Here is a 22,746-nt window from a genome sequence, read left to right on the forward strand (position 1 = left end):
GTTCTTTAAATGAGACAGTTGAACTTTGGATTTACGAAATCCCACAGCGACAGGATGTGACACAAGGTCGTTTAATGTGAAGAAAACCAAGAACCTTGAAAGGGGAATACTTGCAGATACAAAAATAGCCTAAAACAGACCTGTTGGTATTTCCCGGTAAAGGCGCCTCAGGTAATTGACAAATTACCTAGGATGATAGTCTACTAAGGTTGAACAAAATATCAAAGAAGGAGTGATATCAAACGAGCCAGTTGACCAAAATGATAACAAGGGGAATCTTGGCTGGTATGAAAAAAAGTCCCGCCACAAACTTGATATGTTTTAAAGCAGTTTATACTTTTATTTATTGTAAGAATCTACTTTGGCAAAATAAGAATCCCAGAACTATTCTGCCGGTCAATACTGTTTCATGTTTTTAAAAGAAAGCAATGGGAAATAAATATTGAAAATTAATTTTAGGCCATTTCTAAATGCCATTCGGCACTATTCCAAAACACCTTATTTTTGCATAAAACTATTAAATTGAATTTTTTTAAAACAAAAGATATGTTTAATTAAAATAAATACTATGACTGTTACTCTTGCTGAAAGCCATTTAACATGGTTGCTTATGTTTCTGAATTTTTGAAATGAAAATACATATTTGGATTTTTTGGGCTACTGTTCTGATCTTAGGTGTAAATCTGACAACGTTTCAGCCGATGTAACCTCCGACCTTTTTCAGGTGTATTTTGACAATGGCTTTTATTGGTGAATAGTGAAGAAAAATAAAATTTTTCCCAGTTTCCATCATTCATGAATAAGTCATTGTCACAATACACCTGAAGAAGGTTGAAGGTTACATCGGCTGAAATGTTGTAAGAATGACATTAAAGCTGAGAACAGTAGTCCAAACGATTGAAATAATACATGGTTCTTATTGTTGACACTTGTCTTTACATGGTTTTCAAAATATTTTAAAATGACTATGCATCTCTCATCTTAACCAGAAAACCTAGATTTACTCGCTTCCCATTGCATTATGAAGTTAGTTTAATGTGCCAATTAAAAAAACCAAAAAAAAAAAACCCTGAAGAGGCACTCTGAAAGTGTACAAAATAGCTGAAAACAGATTTGTTAGAATTTCCTAGTAATATTATTTCAAGTTACTGACAATAAACCAATCTCATCTGAAGGAGATGGTAATGCCTGGGAGAATGAAATTCTGAAACGAAACCGAACCACACCTCATTCCGACAAAAAGGATTTGGTCAACCAGATTTCTCCCGACTAGTACGAAATTGGTCAAAACAGCCTCTATTTACCAGGTTCATTAACTAAAAATTGTATGTGATTGACACAGTCACTTTTAGTGTGTGAAATTCAGCCCAGCAAGAAAAAGGGCACTTCAGACCTGGAACAAAAATATCCTGGTTGACACATTCCTTGATGAAGGTGGCAGGCAATAAACCCATCCTCCCTCTGAAAGAAGGATGTAACGCCCGATAGGATATTCTGGGACCGAACAGAACATTTTTTCAGAAGGCCGGATATTAATCATGTCAAGGAAACAATCAGAACTAAACGCGTTCTCTGCCACAACTGAACGTCCCTTTTTTTTCTGGCATCTTTAAACTACAAGAGTAAATGGGCATTACTTCATTAAAGGAATTTGAGGTCAACAATGAAGAAGATGATAATTTAAATGTTATGGTAAGTTTTAAAGAAAAAAAAAACTTAAAGAAAGAATACTAAAAAAAAAACCCAACTTTATTTAGATAAAGATATCTATTTTTTTTTTCAGTTCTAAATAACTAAGTTATTTAATTATCGAAGAAAGCATTTTTGTTGAAAACTTAATGTCTGTGAAATGAGTGAAGATGAAAAAACATTTTTTTTCAAATCGTATTAAATCTTACTATTAGTGTTCTTATTTATCATTGCCCCTTTAAAGTTGAAAAAAGTAGATAAATAAGATGAATATGTAGCTTTTCACTCAAAATGGCGACCAACTGTGACATCAATTACGCGTCTGCTCTTTTTAAGTGATGATTTAAAACGTTGGTCTACGAAAGTTTACCGAAAACAACGTGTAGAATTTTTTTTTTTTTTCAGTTTTATTGTGAAAATAAAAACAGTATTTTTTTTATAAAAAGCTCTGAAGTATAACGCTTGAAAATAGCAGACGTCACAGTTGGTCGCCATTTTGTGTGAAAAAACAACAGATTTACCATAAATAAATATGAAGCGACCGGCAATATACTTCAAGTGTCTTTATTTTGTTGGAACTGATAAAATAACCAATTCGTTATCTATGTTTAACATGCGCTGTAATGTATTTGCCTGACATTGCTCAGCAGTGTTTTTACTTTCATTTTCGTTTCAGCCACTGACACCTCCTTTATTCCGTCCATTCTCTTAATTTATTGCAAGAAGATATTTACATTTTTTTTTTTTAAAGATAATCCAATGAAAGAATATGATTTTATAATAAAAAATCAAAATCAATTTTACGAAATGTTTAAATCACATAAATACTTCCAATTTTTTTTTTCTTTTAACCGTACGAAATACATTTTTTAAGCAGCTGTTACATGTCGGTCCTTTCTCACCCCACCTCACACACTAAAAATCAGATTTTTGTGAAATTTAATGGAATTATGTCATCGTGAGGTTATTTAATTGAATAAAATTGTTAATGGGCTTTCGATCTAATATCAGAGTGGAGTATGGTTCTGTTTGATCTAAGGATAGCATCCTCCCAAACTTTACCTCTTCCCTCTGGATGGGTTTATTGCTAATCGCCTGATTCATCTCTACCAGGGAATGCTGACTAGTTCGATCAAGATTATTTTTATAACCATTCAGTGCCTCTTTTTCAAGGAGGATGGTGGTACATTTCTCATATTAAACCGATTTCATGTCACATCCAGTCTATTCTGATGAAAGGGTAAATACTTTAAAAAATGGTCGCCATTTTGTGTGAAATGATGTAGAATGCGGGCCGTACTGAATTAATATTATTTAGAATCCATTTTTAACTTGAGGAGAAGGGCATTTTTTATTTGTTGTTTTTTAACCTATTTTCATCTCATAATTTAATAAACAGAACATGCCGTAAAACTTTGAATTTAATTTGAAAATGCTATCTAAAAATAGCACTGTCCATATTTTGTATAAGTACAAAAAGGGTTATGTTTGAAATGTGCCTTACCACAGATAAATTGTCTGATAATTTTGTACATTTTGTCAAATGAAAGATTCTAAGTCAATAAATTAAATGATAAAATAAAGATCACACCTTGAAAAAAAATAAAATAAAAAAAAAATAAATAAAAACATGTTCTAATTTTACTTTTTAAAGTTGACCTTCTCTTCAATTATTCTAGTGACAGTGAAAATTGAATTAGATTTTTATAAAAGAATCAGTTCATTGTTTTCTTTACGTCGAGTTTGTTTTCTTTAAAAAAAAAAAAAAGAAACAAAGGCAACCACTTTCTTACAGAACCAACGAAACCACTGATTAATCATGAGGGCAAATACAAGAGGTCATCTTCTGGCTTTTTTTTATCTTTTATATATAAAAACGTTTTGTTTTTTTTAAACTGGGGAGAGGATTATTATAGATCAATTTTGAACTTTATGTTAAAGATTTAGCAGTCCCCCCCCCTTCGTTTTGAGTCTACCATCTTTTAAATGCTAAGCTTCTTTTTGACTAATAGTATGGATTTAGGCAATCCAATTTTACTGCAGATATTTAAACTCTCTGATATTTAAAATCTCTGAACGCATATACCGTGCATTTGATAAGGCAGGGGATTCTCCAGAAAGTATCTCACTCCCGACACAATCCTCTATCTATACAAGAGTCAAATACGGTTTAAGATGGAGTACTATTGCTACATCTAGGGTGAAGCCCCAAAATGTACCCTTTCTTTCCTGGGTACAAAACAGTCTTCAAAATTTAGTGGGCGATGACCTTTCCGCCTCCCTACTCCCTCTGCTCTATCAATATGGTAGGTGTTCGACTGAGCTCCAATCTATGGTCCCTCCTCTTAAAACTTCTACAACAAATACTCGCCTAGCTAAAACAACTGCCAGCAACTTTCCTCGCTCCCTATCTATGCCCAAATCTAAATGAAATTTCCATGAGTAGAGTTACTTTCCTAGAAATACAATACTACTTATCTGCTTCCTGGCTGACTATAACAAGTCTATTGAGTGGCCCATTTAGATAATCTAGCACTACCCAAGTTCCACCGTGACTGATCTTGTCTCACCATCTACCTAACACTTAGTAACCCTTATCATTGAGTGGCCTCTGGGCCTTGATAAGTTAAAAAAAAAAAAACGGTTAGAGCTGTAGCCCTTGATATATCCAAAGCCTTTAAGAAGATCTGTTATGAAGGGCTTCTCACAAAAATTCAATTTTATTGTATTTTGGGGTGAATACTAAACATCAGATACTTTTGAGGCAAGAGAAAAATCCAGGTTGTCATTGCATTAATATGTCTAAACAACATATTAATGCAGGTGTGTCCCAGGAGTCGATCTTGGAACCTTTATTATCTCTGATATTCATGAATGACCTCCCTGATAAAATTCTCAAATGGGTATATTTGCTGATGACATCATGCTCTTTGGTAGACATGAGGTCAAAATGAATGTACACATATCCAAGGCAATAGCAGAACCCTAGAAAATGACATTCAGTCTGTAGTAGAATGGGGCTGTAAATGGATGGTAACATTTAATGCTAAGACTAAGTTTATTTCCTTTAACAACTACAAGAATTCTTCTCAACCAACGATTGTCATGATAAATAATATCCTACCTGAGGGCATATCTTTCAAAGTCCCCAACAAGCAATAATTATTGGAACAAATACATTGCTAAGGTTGTTGCAAAAAGGGTAGGCTCCCTCTTCTGTACTAGAAAGTTATTCACACCAGAGAATATGCTATGTCTTTACAAAGCCACAGTTTGCCCATGCATGGAGTAAGTGTTGCCACATGTGGACTGGTGCATCTACCACTAGTTTCTCACTCATAGTCAGTGTCCAAAAAAAAGTTTGAAATATAATAGGTCCTGCACTGTCAGCCAGATTCCAACCTCTGTCCTATCGCGACAATATTTCATCCTTGTGCTTGTTTTATAAGTACTTTAATGGAATGTGCTTTGATGAATTCAAAGCACTTGTTCCTCCTTGACATACATAGACTAATCATGCAAGCAGAAAAATTTCACCCCTTCACTGTTGAGGTCCTTAGATGCTAGAAAGCTTTCTACTCTAATAGTTTCTTTCTCTGAACTGCTAGACTTTGCAATTCCTTTCTTGTGTCCTGTTTTTCTGATTGTACTAACCTGAAGAAGTTTAAATGTAATATGAAGTTTTAATGTAATATCTTGCTGCTGAACTCCCCACGATCCCCTATTACACACTATCCCAAATAGTAGCCGTTTACATTGTTTGGATTGAAAATGTGTTAAAATATTTGCATCTTCGTTTCAATGAATTTAAAAACAATGTAATACGATTTATCTCCAGAATGTTTTAATTTGTGCATAATTTTATTTTACAATGGTACAGAATAATGTGGTAATCTTAATGTACGGTCATTTATTATTTACTGTGAAATTGGTTTCAACAGGGTCTCATTGCTCTCAAATGGTTCATTTTTGCTTAAAACTGTTTTAGTAATAAAAAAAATGCTTTTAAAAAAATATTACTATTTATTTAATAATTTAATGTCGAGTAAAGCTGTTTTTAACCTTGGTGGTAAAGATGGTGTTTTGATAAAAACTATGGATCTCCTCAGTGAGGAGATCCACTAGGTTGGCATCAGGAAGGGTATCTGGACTATAGAAAATTTGCCTTAATTAAGGAAATTCTTTCTAAAGAAATCTGACTAGAGATAAGGTTGGAAGTCAATTTCTAAAAGCTGTATAACACACGCCAGCGTGTAAGATGGAATACTACTACTACTAATACTACTACTACTACTTCTACTAATACTACTAATAATTAGGTATTAAAACAGTAAAGTATGGCAAGTTTACACAAAATGCGGACAAAACAAATTAACCGTTGTCTCCTATAACCTATAAATTAAGAAATTGCCAAAAAAGAACCCTAATTTGCTTTAAAAGATCACTTGTCTAAAACGAAAACGTCGCCTTTTACAAATGTTGGAGTAGATAAGAGACAAATCATTTTGAATAAATAAAATAACATAGATGCTCTTTTCTTTTTATCATATATCCCCCTTTACTTGCTAACATAATAGCACTTAACGGTCCCTCCTCAGCAGACCACGTGGCCATAAAGGATGCTTTATCATACAAGATAGGATTGGTCCTTATATTTTATTCATACACAGAACGTTTGGCTTGGTTAGATAAAACAAAAATGCCAACTCTTGAGGAAATATAAGTTACTTGCAGATGTGCTCCCTCCAGTTGCATATAGAGTATGGTATCATAGTGACCGAATATATAGTACACTGAACTCTCTCAGAGGAAGTAATTAATGAGATGATGGTATCATGATGAATGAATACTACCGTAACCTTCCCCAGAGGATGATATTATGATAACAGAACAGATACGACACTATGCCCCCTCCCCTCAAATAAAAGATAATATACTGGGAGGATGCTATCATGAAGAACGAACATATACTATTCTGTCCCCTCCTCAAAAAGAGAAGGTAATGCCCGGGAGGACTGTATCATAAGGAATTAAAATGAGGAGGTAAGGAAGGCCTGAGAGGATTCACCCCCTACACAAAAGAAAAAGTAATGCCTGGAAGGATAGTATCGTGATGAGCGATCGAACATTTACGACACTGCCTCCTCCAAAAAAGGAGGTAATGTCTGATAGTATGATATCATGACAACAAAACAGATACTACACTATCATCTCTAACATAAGGAGGTAATACCTTTGGGGGTTCGGCAATAAAAAGAAAAAGTAATACCTACGAGTGTAGTAGCATACCAACAGAACGAATACTACATTACCTCCTTCCCCAAAAAGGATGTAATACCTGGGACGATCCCCCCCCCCCCACCTCCTTCAAAAGGAGGAGGTAATTCCTGGGAAGACAGTCTTATGAGATCAGAACTAATACTACACTACTCATCCCCATTAAACATTAAAAGATAATACAATAATGGAATTTTTGTTTGTTTGTTTTTTCATTCATTTAAAACTGCCCAATCATAACATTTTTATAGTTTCTTGTCCTTTTGACCAAGATCAAAGTTCTCAGGCATCACAGCGACATCAGACGTTTTAATAAAAATGAAATTAAAAAAAAAAAGTATTATCAAAAAATAATATACAAAATGTGTGTAATATGAGAAAATATGACAACACAAATTACAAATGTACACACATTAGAGAATATTTATTTATTAGAGAAACTTTGAAAAATAAGTATACAAATAAAGAATACCTATTGCTGTTTGTAGGTGTTTGCAGATTACTATATATACGGTATGGATTAAATAAACATAAAACGTTTTGATGTTAATATAGTTAGGTGAAAACTACTTTTGTATTTATTTAAATAAGTAATATTTAAAACAGCCTATTTGTCTATTTGCCTCTTTTGTGTGGCAAACTCTAAAACTAGTTAACCAATCATTAACCCGCTCGTGTACTTTGCGACTTGTCCATGTCCTGTTTTAACCCTTTGAACCCTGACACAATTAAGCAAAAATTAGCCAAAAAGACAAAAGACAATGAGTAAAATTATTTAATAACGTATTTATTATTAGAAGGCCGAAACATCAGCAGTGTCGTCTGTTTAGCTATGTTGCTAGGGTCAATATAACGCCACTGCAGAATTGGAAGGGTTAAAGACCATTCTTATATTTTAGTTTTCGTTTTCAACTGCACTAGTCTAACAGGGACACCGTTTCTGGGCGCCCTTCTCAATGCATACATTACATACTAATATGCTTTTCGGGTTCAGGAGATTGTTGCGTGTTGACGAAGTTTTTTTAAAATTCTAATTTTGATAAAGGTGTACATATCAAGATTTGATTTTTTTTATCGTATTATTTCGGAAATGATAACAAATAACCTCAATCATTATTCTTGCATATTATCAGTACATTTTCATTTTTACCAATTGTCATAACATTTATTTCCCTTTGTTTTTTTTGTTTTTTTTTTTTGTTTTTTTAATAAATATGACCCTTTATTAATTTTGTTTCTAACGTTTAACTCCGAGGAAGAGGCACTTAAGTGACTTAGCACATGCATCACGTTCGACTACGTCGGCATCTTCTCCAATATTTCCGGAGGAAAGTGACGGGAGTGGAAATACATTCCATACTGCTGTAACTGCTTGTAAAAAAGAAATAAATATATAAATAAATTAAAAAAAAAAAGAAAAGATTTTGGTGAAAATAAACAAATAATAAAACCCATAAAGAAAATAACGTCCGAAACAATGGAAGCATGACTTTTTGATAAAGATCATGGACGTTTGATGTTGTCCCCCCCCCCCAAAAAAAAGAACAAAGGCTGAAATGTTTGAATTTTTGGTTCTTCAATCATATCCCATTGTGATATATACTGAATTTAACTTAAAAATAAATAAATAAAGTATATAATATCAGTTTTGTTTTATTGATTTCCCTTAAGATTTATACACGAAATCATAATATTTACTAAAATAAAACTATTAAAATCATAAATACTTGTGACTTATGTATTTAAATAAGTTTTAAAAAATAAATGTTAATTAGCCGTTTTATTTTGTGAACTGCACTTGTTTTTATTACCATCTCAAACAAGGCACAATGCAACTTTGAAGTAGGGCACTGCTATCTGGGACATAATTGCAGGGATACTATCTAAGGATTTGAGTAACAAGATGTCAGTTTACATTACACTTGAACTTCTGCATATCAGTACAGTCGGGAAGCAGGAACCCGGAAGAGAATTGCAAAGCCTAGCAATTCTGAGGAAGAAACTATTAGAGTAGAAGGTTTTCTATCATCTGGGAATCTCTTCTATATAGGGGTGGGATTTTGCTGCTTGTCTAGTTTGACAGAGGTATTTATATCGAGGGGCTTGAAGTTTGTCAGAGCATCAACCATTAAAATATTTGTAAAACAGGCAGAGGGCTACAACATTTTGTCGATATGAGAGGCTGACAGTTCGGTACTCTATTACGTTGGCGACTCTCTTTTGAACCCTGTCCAGGAGCGAGAGACTAGTAGCAAATGCACCAGCCCAAATATGACAACTGTACTTCATACATGGGCGAATTGTGGCCTTGTAGAGGTACAGGATACTTTCAGGTGTAATAACTTTCTAGCACAGTAGAGAGAGCCCACCTTCCACACAGCAGCCGCAGCAATGCCGTCGATGTATCTGTTCTAACTTGTGTTCCTGTGAATGTTAGGCCGAGGAGTTTGAACAAAGTATTTTCAGGTAGCCAATAGCGATTAGTGGTTAAGAATGTTTCTTGTAATTATTAAAGGAAACAAGTTTAGTCTTGGCAGCACTGAATGTTTCCATCCATTTTCGTCCCCATTCCATTACAGACTGGAGGTTTTCCTCTAGAGTTTCCACCCTTGCCTTAGATACGTGTTCATTCGTTTTCTTTTTGTGCATGTTATAGAGCGTGGAGTCATCAGCAAATATACCCATCTCAGAAACAATTTTATCAAGGAGGTCATTTATGAATATCAGGAATGATAAAGATCCAAGGATCGACGAGGTACACCCACATTTATATCATATTGTTTTGATATACGGCCATCTAGGACAACCTGGGTTCTTCTCTTATTTAAGTAGGATTTAATTATGTTAAGTATTCAACCAGTAATACTATATGATCTGATTTTCCTGAAAAGACCATCATGCCATACCCTGTCAAAAAACCTTAGATATATCTAGGGCTACCGCCCTACCTTCCCCTGCTTTGTCCAGTGCATGGCATATACGTTCAGAGATTACAGTTAGGAGTTCTCCAGTAGAACGGGCTTTCCTTAATCCATATTGTTGGTTGGACAGAAGTTTAGCAGCTTTTGTTGCATATATAAATTGAATTGGAAATTAAATAGATCAACGATGTAAATCATGACATTATTTTTTTAATGAAAACCTTGATTCTAAATAAATATGCATCTGAAAAAAATGTTTGGTACTTGTTTACGTTGGTGATCTTTTAAACCAACGCATCTCAGGTGAAAACATTATTATGTACTTATATGCCATGGTGAAATTAGTATTAATTCCAAAAATTATGAAACATTATCCAGTAGAAAAAATATTACAAATAAAAATAGAATATATTGAGTTTTATTGTATGTTTTAATGTGGAACAGTTGTGCGACCAATTCAGTATGGTAAACAAGGAAGATAACCATTAAGGATCTACTATCTTTAAACACACTACCTGGGAACATAATTGTGGCTGTTTTTTGCTTTGTTTTTTTTTTTTTTTTGTTAAAAACTTATTTTTGGAATTTATACTAATTTCGCCATGGCACGTATGTAATGTTTTCACCTGAAATGCGTTTGTTTAAAAGATAACCAATGTAAACAAGCACCAAAGTTTTAAAAAAAGAGGAAATTCTGGTATAGCTAGTAACGGGAGTTTAGTTACAGACATACACATACTATCCATTATGATAAGACTAGCATGGCTACCCAACGTTTCCTGGGTATATGGATATTCGACAACAAAATAGTTAAATTGTGCATAACATTTTAAAAAACTTTTTTCCCCTCTCTATCTCTCCATCCCCTCTGTTATTCCTCTCTATCACAATCTAAGTACAATCAAGTAAATTAAATTCAACAACTACCTGACAATTTTATTATTCATCGAAAAAAAAAAAAGAGTTAAAACAATTATTTATTAATAATTAAATAGAATCCACATTTGAAAGAAAATTTTTATTTATTAATGAAAAAAAAAAATTACATTTTATTTTTTTCAAATAATGTTCAGTATTTACTTTCTTCTCACCACATGAAGATGTGACACAAGGTGGGGAGAGTCAAGCCAGCACCTAAAGAAGGGGCACTCTGGCGTTTTAAAAATTGCCTGTGCCAACCCTGTTGGCATTTCCCAGTTGGGGCATCTCGGACAATAAGCAATAAACTTATTCCATCCAAAAGATGGGAGGCAACAACCTGAGAGGATGGACCTCTTAGGACTACCCAGAATTACACCCAGCCTGACAGATGCAAGGTCATTCCCTACTCAAAAATGGCTAAGACTGTGTCAGACTATGTTGAGGGCATATTATCGATTGACATGAATACGGCGGGTGGCAATGCAAATCCAGTCTGCTTATTATAGCACTGTTCTACCATAGAATTTGTAGTTAAAGTTAATCGTTAGTAAAAATTATCCCACTTTATTTATTTATTTTTTTGTGAAATGGTCCGGTATCTCAATTTTTTTTTGTCTATCTTTTTTTTTTGTGGGGTGGGGGCGTCAGATTATAAAAATATTCTTTACTGGTGATTACAAGTTCATGCGCAAAAGGGGAATATATAAAATCGCATTGCAATATCGTCTTTATATTAATAAAATGATAACGTTTTTTCCTCCCTAACTATTGACACTTTCATACTCACCATGTTCGTCACCGTTTTAAACAGATTATAATTTGTCCTCCTTGCCTTAGTTTCATACATATTACGTTTGCATAAAACTAGAAAATAACAAACGCTCCCGTTTAATTCTTAGTTTAGCAGAATCGCTGGATAGCAGACAATCACAATTTGGGCAAACATATTAACGTTAGAATTAGTTGTTCTTCAAATTGGCTGTTCATATTTCCGAACACTCAGTCTCACTTTCAATACAAATCATATTGTAACTATTCCGACTATTCTTTTATTTTTTTTCCACTTGTAAACTGTCCTTCATATTAATCATTCAGCTTATACAACAGAAAACCAGATTCCAAATTATTCACACAAAATATATTGACTAATACTTTTGTTGTTATTAATTTTATTATTACTATTAATACTTCTATTATTTGTTATTATCATTATTCTTTTATTAAAACGAATCGTAGACCGAAAGTGAATACTAATAAAATATAACTAACAATTTAAAAAATAATGTATCTCCATTTTTAGTTTCACTAAAAATAAAACCCTTTTATTTTTTGAAAGATGCTTAGTTGAGTAACTAACACTGATTTTTATGACTCTTCAATACCTTCACCTAACACATTTATAAACTGATATCGTAGCATTATTCATCTCATTGTTATATAACTTTTATAGGCACAAACAATACCATATAAAGTTCAGATATTGCCTAAATACTGTTACTACTATTACTACTGTCATTTGTGTTACTATTAAAATCAGACTTTCTATTTTAGTTTAAAATCTCTGGCAGCCATGTTTAAGTGTTTTCTTTATTTACACCAAAGTTCTTTTTGGTTTAAGTATTTTTACATAAACATTAAATGTTCATACACAAGTTATATATAGTTTCTAATAATAAAACATATTTTCAAACAAAATAAATAAATAAAACAATAAAAACAAGTAGCATTTTTTTAATTATTTTATGTAAAATAAAATCACGTATTACTTAATTGTGTACAAAAGTTTCACATATTTTCTTTCATGCCAATTTTATTAGGTATTTTAGGAAGTCTGGTTTGGTAATCGGACTATTTTTACATCAAACCAAGCTTTTCACCTGATACCGGTGCCGTCGTATTTCGAGTTGCCCATGCTTCTGCTTCGCCTGTTCTTTCACATAGCAATTTACGAAATAGTGTATCTTCATTTTTACCTTTTACTTATAAAAAAAAAAAAAGCAAAAAAAAAAAAAACAGTTTTGCTTTATTCCAAATGTGCTTGTGAAATACAGACATGGATTTTTATGGCTATTCGGTACTTTTATTGTAGTGTTGTTGTTGTTGTTATTATTATTATTATTATTATTATTATTATTATTATTATTATCATATTATTATTATTATTATTATTATTATTATTATTATTATTATTATACCGTATAAAGTTGCATTTAATTGGAACATCATATCTAAAAAATAGCACAGTACGTATTCCTCAATAAAGCAATATAATAGCTTAAAAACACTAGTGACCGCCTCTGCCATGAAGTGACAATAACCATTTTAAAAGAGCAATGACTACCATGTACGACAGTGTCTGCCACTGAATGACAGTGCCCAACATTTAAGACCAGCGATTTGCCTGCTTGTGCCGCCACTGTCAAGAAATGACAGTCCAATCACAGAACAGTCCAATGGGGCCTAACTGGGTTGTTCAGTGTACAGATTGATGAAACTACTAATGTGACAATTTTTTTACAACTTCTTGTACATCTTCGTTATTATAAAAATGAAAAGAAAAAGATTTCTTGTTTTATAAGCTTCTGCAATTGATGATTTCTTCAAAGAACATTCGATCGAATGGGAGAGATTGTGTGGGGTTTGTAGTGATGGGGCACCTGCAATGCTTGGTTGTAAGTCTAGCTTCCAATCGTTCGTTTAAAAAGTAATTCCAGGATTGAGACTCACTGCATCAACAAGTATTGGTTACCAAGACGTTATCTGAACCATTCAAAGAAGTACTTTAACCAAATGATGGAAGCAGTAAATGTCGTTAAATCAAGGTCACTTGTAAGACAGCTCTTCAAAGTTTGATGCAAAAATTTTGGTTCAACACATGAAGCACTACTGCTTCACACAGAGGTAAAATGGTTCTCTAAAGGAAAGGCGTTGAAGAGATTTTTTGAATCGAGAGCTGCAAATGCTTCTCGTTTTTCCGAATACAAGCAAATATGAATCATTGTTTACGGATGAATTTGAGTTGCGTAAATTGGCACACCTGGTCGACATTTTTTAAGATATTTAATATTGAATTGTAATACAGGATTACAGGGTAAGGAAAGTACGATATCTTTCTTTGAAAAAATATCGTCTTTTAAAATGAAATTGAAACTCTGGATCATCAAAATTAACCAAAAGAAATCATGTTCTCAACAATTGCCCAATTTGTTGAAGAATAAATGAAATTAACATCGATGGATTATATAGCTTTACACAAGAGCATTTGAAAAATAAGTTATTTTCCTGATGAATCTTGCAAATCTTTCTCCCTTACAATCAACCCTTTGAATACCAGTATATTTGATGCCCCTGAAGCAGCAGGAGAAAAGTTCATCAACTAAAAACATAAAATAATAATAAAACTAAATCATGGTTTAGCACCTACAAGAATTTGGGATAAAAAAAAATGTCCAAATATTCCCAGTAATGTCATAAATCGCTATAAGAAATTCATTGGCTTTCCCAACAACTTATGTGAAGCAGCAATGCTGCTTCACATAAGTTGTTGGGAAAGCCAATGAATCCTCTCAACTTCTCATCCTTAGAAACAAATACCGAAATCAATTAAATATGAAAGACGACTTGAGGTTTGCCATATTGACAACTTGCTAGCTAAAAAAACAAAAACAAAAAAAAAAAAACTGAAAGAATATATATATATATATATATATATATATATATATATATATATTTTAATTATTATAGTAAAAAAAAAATAATTATATATATATATATATATATATATATATATATATATATATATATATTAAGGATTAGAGTCGCTTCCTGATTACTTATTCTAAAATGGGTCGCCATATTTGAAAGGTTGGGAACCACCACTGGTATAAAAGATAGAAAAATTACTTTCAAATGTCGTAAAGATTTTAAGTATTACAAAAAAAAAAAAAAAAAAAAAAAAACGGCTGAACTTTATTTTTGTCAATTTAATAGTAATTTTTGTCTAGAATTAAAATTTATAGGCCAAAGTAAAGTATTATATGGCGGTAGGGTACCTAAATAAAAGAAAAAAGTTTTTCCATTGTTTAATTGCCATATCAATGAACCAATTAATCTATAGTATGATTTAGAGGATGAGGGAGTCGAGTGTGTGTCTCAATTACTCCGACACGAGACAGACCATGGCTTACTGTCTCTCGCGAGCTAGTTTTACAAGAAACATTAAGAGTTAGCACGTGGCTGCCTTTATTTTTTATTTATTTTTTAATCTTTCTACACGCACGTGGAAAAATGGATAACCAGCGCGGGTCGTGTGATGAATAGGGCGTGTGCGAGCGTTAAAAACGGTGAAGGAGGTTTAACGATGCGAATATAATTGTCTATGTTGTGTGTGTGTGTGTGTGTGTGTGTGTGTGTATATATATATATATATATATATATATATATATATATATATATATATATATATATATATATATATATATATATATATAAAAATAAATAGAGGTGAGGTGCTATGACAGAAACTCTTGATTGGTTGTTCATGAATGGAGAGGAGGAGAAGGAGATTATCTCTTTTATTTATCTTTGTTGAAAGTCTGTGCATTTTATCCTTGTCCCCTCCTCTTTGCTCATTAGTAGTTTCAGTGGATGTCAAAAAAAAAAAAAAAAAAAAAAATGTGTGGATTAGAAAATACTAACTTAAGAGATCTCCAAACATAACTAATGTGACTATTTGTTACTACATTATGAGGGGGAGGGGTACAAAACGTATTTAAACAAAGTTTTTGGCACGATGTAAGATTATTTTCCTTTAGTTTTGAAGCATAAATGAATGAAATAATTTGACCCTCATTGCCTTTAAACTTAAATAACTGGCTCAACTTGAAAAGGTTATATTCGTATCAGTCGAGAATACGTCGACACAATCCGCCAGAGTTTGTGACATGTGTGAGTTTGAACATGCATTTGTTGGACTAAGGTATGGTTCTGGGTAGTTCTAGGAGGTCAACCCTCCCAGATTGTTGTCTCCCGTCTTTATGGTGGAGTAAGTTTATTGTTTACTGCCTTACCCCTACCTGGGGATGCTTACAGGACTGCCTATACAATTTTTAAATGACCAGAGTGGCTCTCTTTTAGGGGCGCTCTTCGCGTTCCCTACCCTAGAGACTTTGTATTACATCTTCCTGCAATGGAAAAGAAAGTAATTTTTTTTTTTTTTTTTGCATTTAAACTTGAATTCATGTCAGAAATTAATTTCTATTCGTCAATTTAAAATGCTCAAAATCCCTTCGAATGTCCAAAGCTACGTTCACGAATGTAGTCGCAATCAGCCATTATATCAAAATAAACAAAATATGACAGACTATAATTCGAAATTAATATTTATTAATTTAAATTTCAAAATAGAAAGTAATTTATAACTGAAATTAGCGGGGGGGGGGCGTCCTTGCCAGGTCGTAAAATACAATTAAATATGATATTCTAATCTATGCAGATTTCGTATTTATTATTATAGAACCAATTGAATATTATATTGTACCTAATATATAGTACTGATTTCAAAATATTAAAAAAGAAAAAATGACTTGAGTACCATCTGTTAAAATCGAAACCAAAATATTTAGTACTCCAGCCGCATTCTCTACTGTTTGAGCTACTGACAAATAGATAAGAAATATTTGAAATTAAACCAGTTCAAGCTATGAATGAATTTGCGCATGCACAAAAGTAATAGAAATACATCAGCGAATTGAAATGAACATTTTGCATTTCAACTTGCTGACATATGTGTTGTTCATCCATCCAAACAAAGATTTTACTCATTATAAACCATCCTTGGTGTATGATTTCCTGTTAATTTCAGTGTTATGTGACCATTAGTTTAAGAATTTATCGGTTAAATATTTTCACACATACATACATCTGTTTTATTTATATAGATTAAAGTTTAAAAACAAAAAATATGATTCATGTTGGCATCTAAACAAACAAGTGGTAGTATTAAAAAACTTAGTAGTACTCTTTGATACGACAGAGATGCATGAGAGACTTATATTTTTCTTTTGTTTAAGGACTAGTGGTCAAACAGAATCTAAAAGTACAAAACGCACAAATATACGAAAAACCCAAGTCGCACAGTAAATTATTGAACCTATGCAAAATCAATGTCATTTATTTCTTACATTTTTGTAACATCATGACTTTACATGGCTTCAGTATCCAACATATGAGAAACATATATCATTTTAAAGGGCAATGTTATATCATATCGGGTGTATTCATTGGAAGTTTGCAATAACTGCTTATAAAAGTGGCATCTGTTTTAAGAGTTACGATATAAAACATTATGACAGGTGTGATGTAAAAATATTTTCTGACAGACAATTTACGCCTCTTTTATGCTTGCCATGTTTTTTTGCATTCGTGTATGACGATTATATGACCTTTATACTTTGTCTCAAGACTTGTCTCAGCTGACTTCCATGTATTCTGTTTCTTTACATGTTTGCTAGATTTATTGAATACCGCCTCTCTATGTATGGAGAAGTAATACTATCTAGAAAAATCAACTGATATATTTTCATTGCAATCTGAAGTTCATTTTCATTGATCTGTGCAGGGTCATAATCTATATACCTATAAAGTTGAGGGTTTTTTTTTTCTCGCTCTGACATTCATATTAAGTCTACATTTTTTTAATTTAAAAATTATTAAAACAAACTTCTTAATATAGTCAGTAATGGATATGTAAGCGACCAGGTTAACTAATTTGCACTTTCCTTTGAAAAAAAAAACGAGTGTTATTTAATTACTTATTCATTTTTTTTATGTTTTATATGAGATGATTCATTTTATTTGACTATTATGCTGAATTTTATTTATGCATAGTTTCTACATTCTGCATAATTGTGTAGGATTTAAAATACGTATATGTGCGAAAAGTCTCTATCAAACTACTCTCTGAATATTTGGTTTACAGAATTGAAATTTGATATATATGGTATTTGGACCTTTATTTAGCACACTTTTGATTTGGTTTTTAGCTAGCAAAAATTGCTGCCAAGGAGTCAAAATTGAAAACAAAACAGGTGACCATGGCAGGGTAATTGTAATAAAACATTACTCCTGCTATTATTTTTGCGTATGCGCAAAATTAAACATTCATAGCTCAAAGTCGCTTAATTTTTAACCTTTTGTATCCATCTGTCGGTAGCTCAGACGGTAACAGTGCTAGAGAGATAAATAACTACTAAGGCCAGAGCACTAAACGTTCTGTTTCTGATTCTAGCGAATGGTGCCCAAGCAGGGCTCTACATTGCGAGTGAAACCGTCGCATTTGCAAGTTATTTTTCAATGTGGCAACTAAAAATAATGAAACGCTTATCTTTTTGGCGATTGTATTTCTTTCACTGACAATCTTCCAAAGTTCAACTTTTTTTCTTTTTATAAAACGAATAAAGTTAAATTATTTAAAAAGTAAAAGTTTAATAGAAACAATATACTCTTTTTTTAAATGAAGGCTGTTTAAAAAAATATCCGAAGAAATTAGAATGTTTATATCTTCAAGTATCAACATAAAATTTGTTGTATATTTAGAATTATACTTTATTTAAACCTGCACAGCCTATTACGATCGTCGCCAATTAAAAAAAAAATATTATTTTTTTTATAGTTAACTATACTTTAGGTTTATTTTTTTCATCCCCTTTAAAATAAAAATATATAAAAATACGTAAACTTTCTTTATCAATGGATTTTGTGTTTTTTAATCACATACCTTTTTCAAATAACTATGTTTATGTTTTGTCAAATTGTTTGGATATTTCTATGCGATTAAAAAAACATAAAATCAATTAATAAAGAAAGTTTAGGTATTTTTATATATTTTTATTATAAGGATGGGGTGGGGCTGAAAAAAATAAATGTAAAATGTAGTTAACTATAAAAAATATTTTTTTAAAATTCGCGACAATCATAAGAGACTGCACAGGTTTAAATAAAGTATATGTAAATAAAGTATATTTAAATATAGTACATTTCAAAAAGAAAACGTAAATATGTTAGAAAAATATATTAACAAAAAATAAATCTTAATATTTTGTCTGAATATATAAGTAAGCAGTTTTGAATAGTAGCGGAAGTATTATATCAATTTTGTGCTTCCATACCTCAATTGACATACCTGCCGACATCTTTGAAACTTAGGGTCTTGTTTTATGCACCATTACCGGAATTAAAAAAAAATAAACATTTATGTATTCAACAAGTTTAAATTAACTTTTGTTTCAATGATATATATCATTGGGCATAGAAACAATTTGTATTTTTTCTCCTTTTCCTTTCTTGTGGCATGATGTCACTAAAGGGCAAAGTTCATGAGGTCTGTCTAATCAGGAGTTTATGAAACAAACTAGCAGGTTGCCTGACGTTGCCCGGTCATAAAATATGCATAAATACTATATTTAAATTCCTGCAGATTTCTTACTATTATTATAGAGCTAATTCTCTATTTTATCCAATATATAGTAATGATTTCAAAAGTTATAAAAAATATATGACTTGGCAGGGCTCTACAAACTTATCTTTAGTTGACTTTTGACAACTAAATATTTTCGTTTACTAACCAAATAGAAAACTTACTAGCCAAACCCACATGATTTTTAGGATATGACATCTTTGTTCTTGTAAGGAGTATGTACATCATAAAGATTTTTCTGTTTTTTTGTTTTAATAAGTGTAATTCAACATATGCAAACTAATATAGTGGCTAAATATCCAATTTATATTTGTTTACCATGACGAGGGTTAGTGAGAAATTCAACAAGCAAATCAGCTCAACAGTGGAAAAATGTAATTTTGCTTCCAACATATGAAATCGTTAAGAGCATCCTCTTGAAAAGACGATGTACTTCCACACCATAACAATGATGTAATTTATCAATTCAAATGTAATTGCAGTGCCAACTACGTAGGTCGAATGTCGTTATGATTGAATAGTCGAGACCAACAACACATACCTAGCAGAATCAGGAATGGGACCTACCTACCAATGGACATTCTGAGTAACATATCCATGTCTTCAATAGCAGATCATTTGCTTAAAAACCCGTATTGTGCTATGAAATTCAGTATTGACTCATTTACTATTTTGAGTCCTGCTCATTCTGATTTTCACCTGAAGATCTTGAGGACCATTCGTTTGAAGAGACTTTTCCTTTGTAAACAGAAGGAATATCTCTTAGGTTTGAATGTGATTAGCCTCTGGGAGATTCTATCATTGCACATTTATCATACGTAGGTTTATTTTAGATATATAGTGTTTCCTTTTTTTGTTGTTGTTTTTTTTTCTCCCCATTAGCACACTTTATTTTAAAGGTATATTTTTCCTCTTGGGTTCATCTTAATTTTTAAAAATAAATACCTTGATCCAGCTCTAGAAGAGTGAGGCCGAAATCGGTCAGCTGGCTTTCTATTTTTATTTTCTTGTAATCATGAATATCATGTCTTTTCCTCATAATTGCAATATATATATATATATTAGGCACCGCCAAAAATGGCCGCAAAATCAAGTTGTTGTTGTTTTTTAAAACGAAATTACATTTATTAAAATCCATTATTTCTGAGGAACTTTTTTTTTTCCAGAAAGATAAAACCCTGAATTTTATCATATAGAAAACAGAATAATGTAAAACTTTTTCTACTATTTTTAATTAAATTTAAAATGTTAAATTTTCCCAAAAAGTTAACAATTGACATTTTTTGTCTTGCACAAAAAACGTACATAAATATTTAAAAAAAAAAAAGGTTTTTGAAATAATTAATTTATTTATTTATTGTCTAACTAAGATTTAGGATGATTTTCTAAGAGAATATGCAAAAATATTATAATATAAGTACCTGGATTTCAAATAATTCCACTTATTCATATAGGTAACCCGTTATTTCGCGTCAATCTAGACTCTAGATCGACACTGTTTACGTTTGCGTTTGATAAGAAGCAAACTATGGAAGACCAAACAGGCCAAAAAAAACTTATTTTTCAGTGACGAAAATTTCAATGTATTATTAAGCTGAGGCTGGCCAGTACCAGATGGGTGACCATTTGTATGAGTTTGGTTTTTAATGTGTATGTGTGTGGGGGCCAGGCTCCCCAAAATGGGGGTGGGGGCAATTTAAAGCAGAATAAAAAAAAATTATTTCAGCGCGTTTGGTCCACCGTAGTCGAAAGGCGGCAAACGTTTTCAAACGGGATCGAAAAAAATGATGCTATTTTTAACACAAAGGGCACAATATTTATCGAATTTTTTTTTTTTGTATCGATTCTTCAAAGCATGTCCTGTTTAATAATGGTCATGCATTATTCGGCTCGCTAAAAAAAAATTGTTAATTTATTTATCAAAGATTTTAAAATGGCTTTTTTCGTATAAATATTAAAAAAAAAAATTTTTTTTGTTTTGCTTAACTTAAATTAATTATTTTACTTAACATATTTACCGAATTTCACACTTCAAAACTCAAAAGCGGGATAATTAAACACAATCGAAGTTCTGATATTCAGACGTCAAAATAAGGTATGCAAACAATTTTTTTTTTTTTTTTTTAAATCTATAATTCTGTCCCTTACAACAACACAATATGTTTTGTTCAGTTTCAGATGATTATTTTAAGCATATTTGCTCCCACTTCAAAACAAGGGGGGGGGGGTTGTAAGCAAAAAAAAAATATATATATAAATATCGTTTATGAAAAATAAGTACACTGTTATAAAGTTCATTCTTCTCTTAATAATTGCTGAAAATTTCGTATTGATCGGATAATTACCTGATTTTTGGTAGATTTTTAAAAAGACGGTCCGTCAAAAAGTACTGACCTCCCCCCCCCAGTTTTGGCGGTGCCTATATATATATATATATATATATATATATATATATATTTGTTTTTAAATCCCCGAAACAGTGTTTCATGGTAAACAACTGATGATCCCTTGAAAAATAAAAAAATTGGTATTATAGTAAATTCGAGAGAGTTGATGCAGTGATTGCAGGTGATTAAATGACTTACTGACTAGATGGTTTTTTAACGAATGATAAAAAGTAATTTTTTGTATAGTTTCAAATGTTAAAAACTTCAAAGACTATATATATATATATATATATATATATATATATATAAATGTTTAGAGGTACAGAATTTGTATATAGTTTTAAATAAAATACTAGGCGGAAGTTTCTCTATTTTAAATCTATAATTCTGTCCCTTACAACAACACAATATGTTTTGTTCAGTTTCAGATGATTATTTTAAGCATATTTGCTCCCACTTCAAAACAAGGGGGGGGGGTTGTAAGCAAAAAAAATATATATATATAAATATCGTTTATGAAAAATAAGTACACTGTTATAAAGTTCATTCTTCTCTTAATAATTGCTGAAAATTTCGTATTGATCGGATAATTACCTGATTTTTGGTAGATTTTTAAAAAGACGGTCCGTCAAAAAGTACTGACCTCCCCCCCCAGTTTTGGCGGTGCCTATATATATATATATATATATATATATATATATATATATATATATATATATATATATATATATTTGTTTTTAAATCCCCGAAACAATGTTTCATGGTAAACAACTGATGATCCCTTGAAAAATAAAAAAATTGGTATTATAGTAAATTCGAGAGAGTTGATGCAGTGATTGCAGGTGATTAAATGACTTACTGACTAGATGGTTTTTTAACGAATGATAAAAAGTAATTTTTTGTATAGTTTCAAATGTTAAAAACTTCAAAGACTATATATATATATATATATATATATATATATATATATATATATATAAATGTTTAGAGGTACAGAATTTGTATATAGTTTTAAATAAAATACTAGGCGGAAGTTTCTCGAGAGCTCTTTCGGCTATCATCTCGTCAGGAGTAA

The 22,746-nt window shown here is 31.6% G+C and overlaps 1 protein-coding gene across 7 annotated transcripts in view; it reads left to right on the forward strand.

Moving 5' to 3' along the window:
* The window catches only part of LOC145290702 (uncharacterized), a 576,300-nt gene that overhangs the window by 264,408 nt on the left and 289,146 nt on the right, over positions 1-22,746 (forward strand). Inside the window, exon 1 of one of the 7 annotated variants that reach the window (XM_080136508.1) lies at positions 1,315-1,692. The exons of the other annotated variants lie outside the window; for them this stretch is intronic. Coding sequence (XP_079992634.1) covers positions 1,627-1,692 — 66 coding nt within the window. The 5' untranslated portion in view covers positions 1,315-1,626. Of the gene's footprint in view, positions 1-1,314; positions 1,693-22,746 lie in introns of those variants that run through there. 7 annotated transcript variants of the gene reach the window in all.

Source organism: Euprymna scolopes, chromosome 2, assembly GCF_053919585.1.
Source record: "Euprymna scolopes isolate OS-2025 chromosome 2, ASM5391958v1, whole genome shotgun sequence".
Lineage (NCBI taxonomy): Eukaryota > Metazoa > Mollusca > Cephalopoda > Sepiida > Sepiolidae > Euprymna > Euprymna scolopes.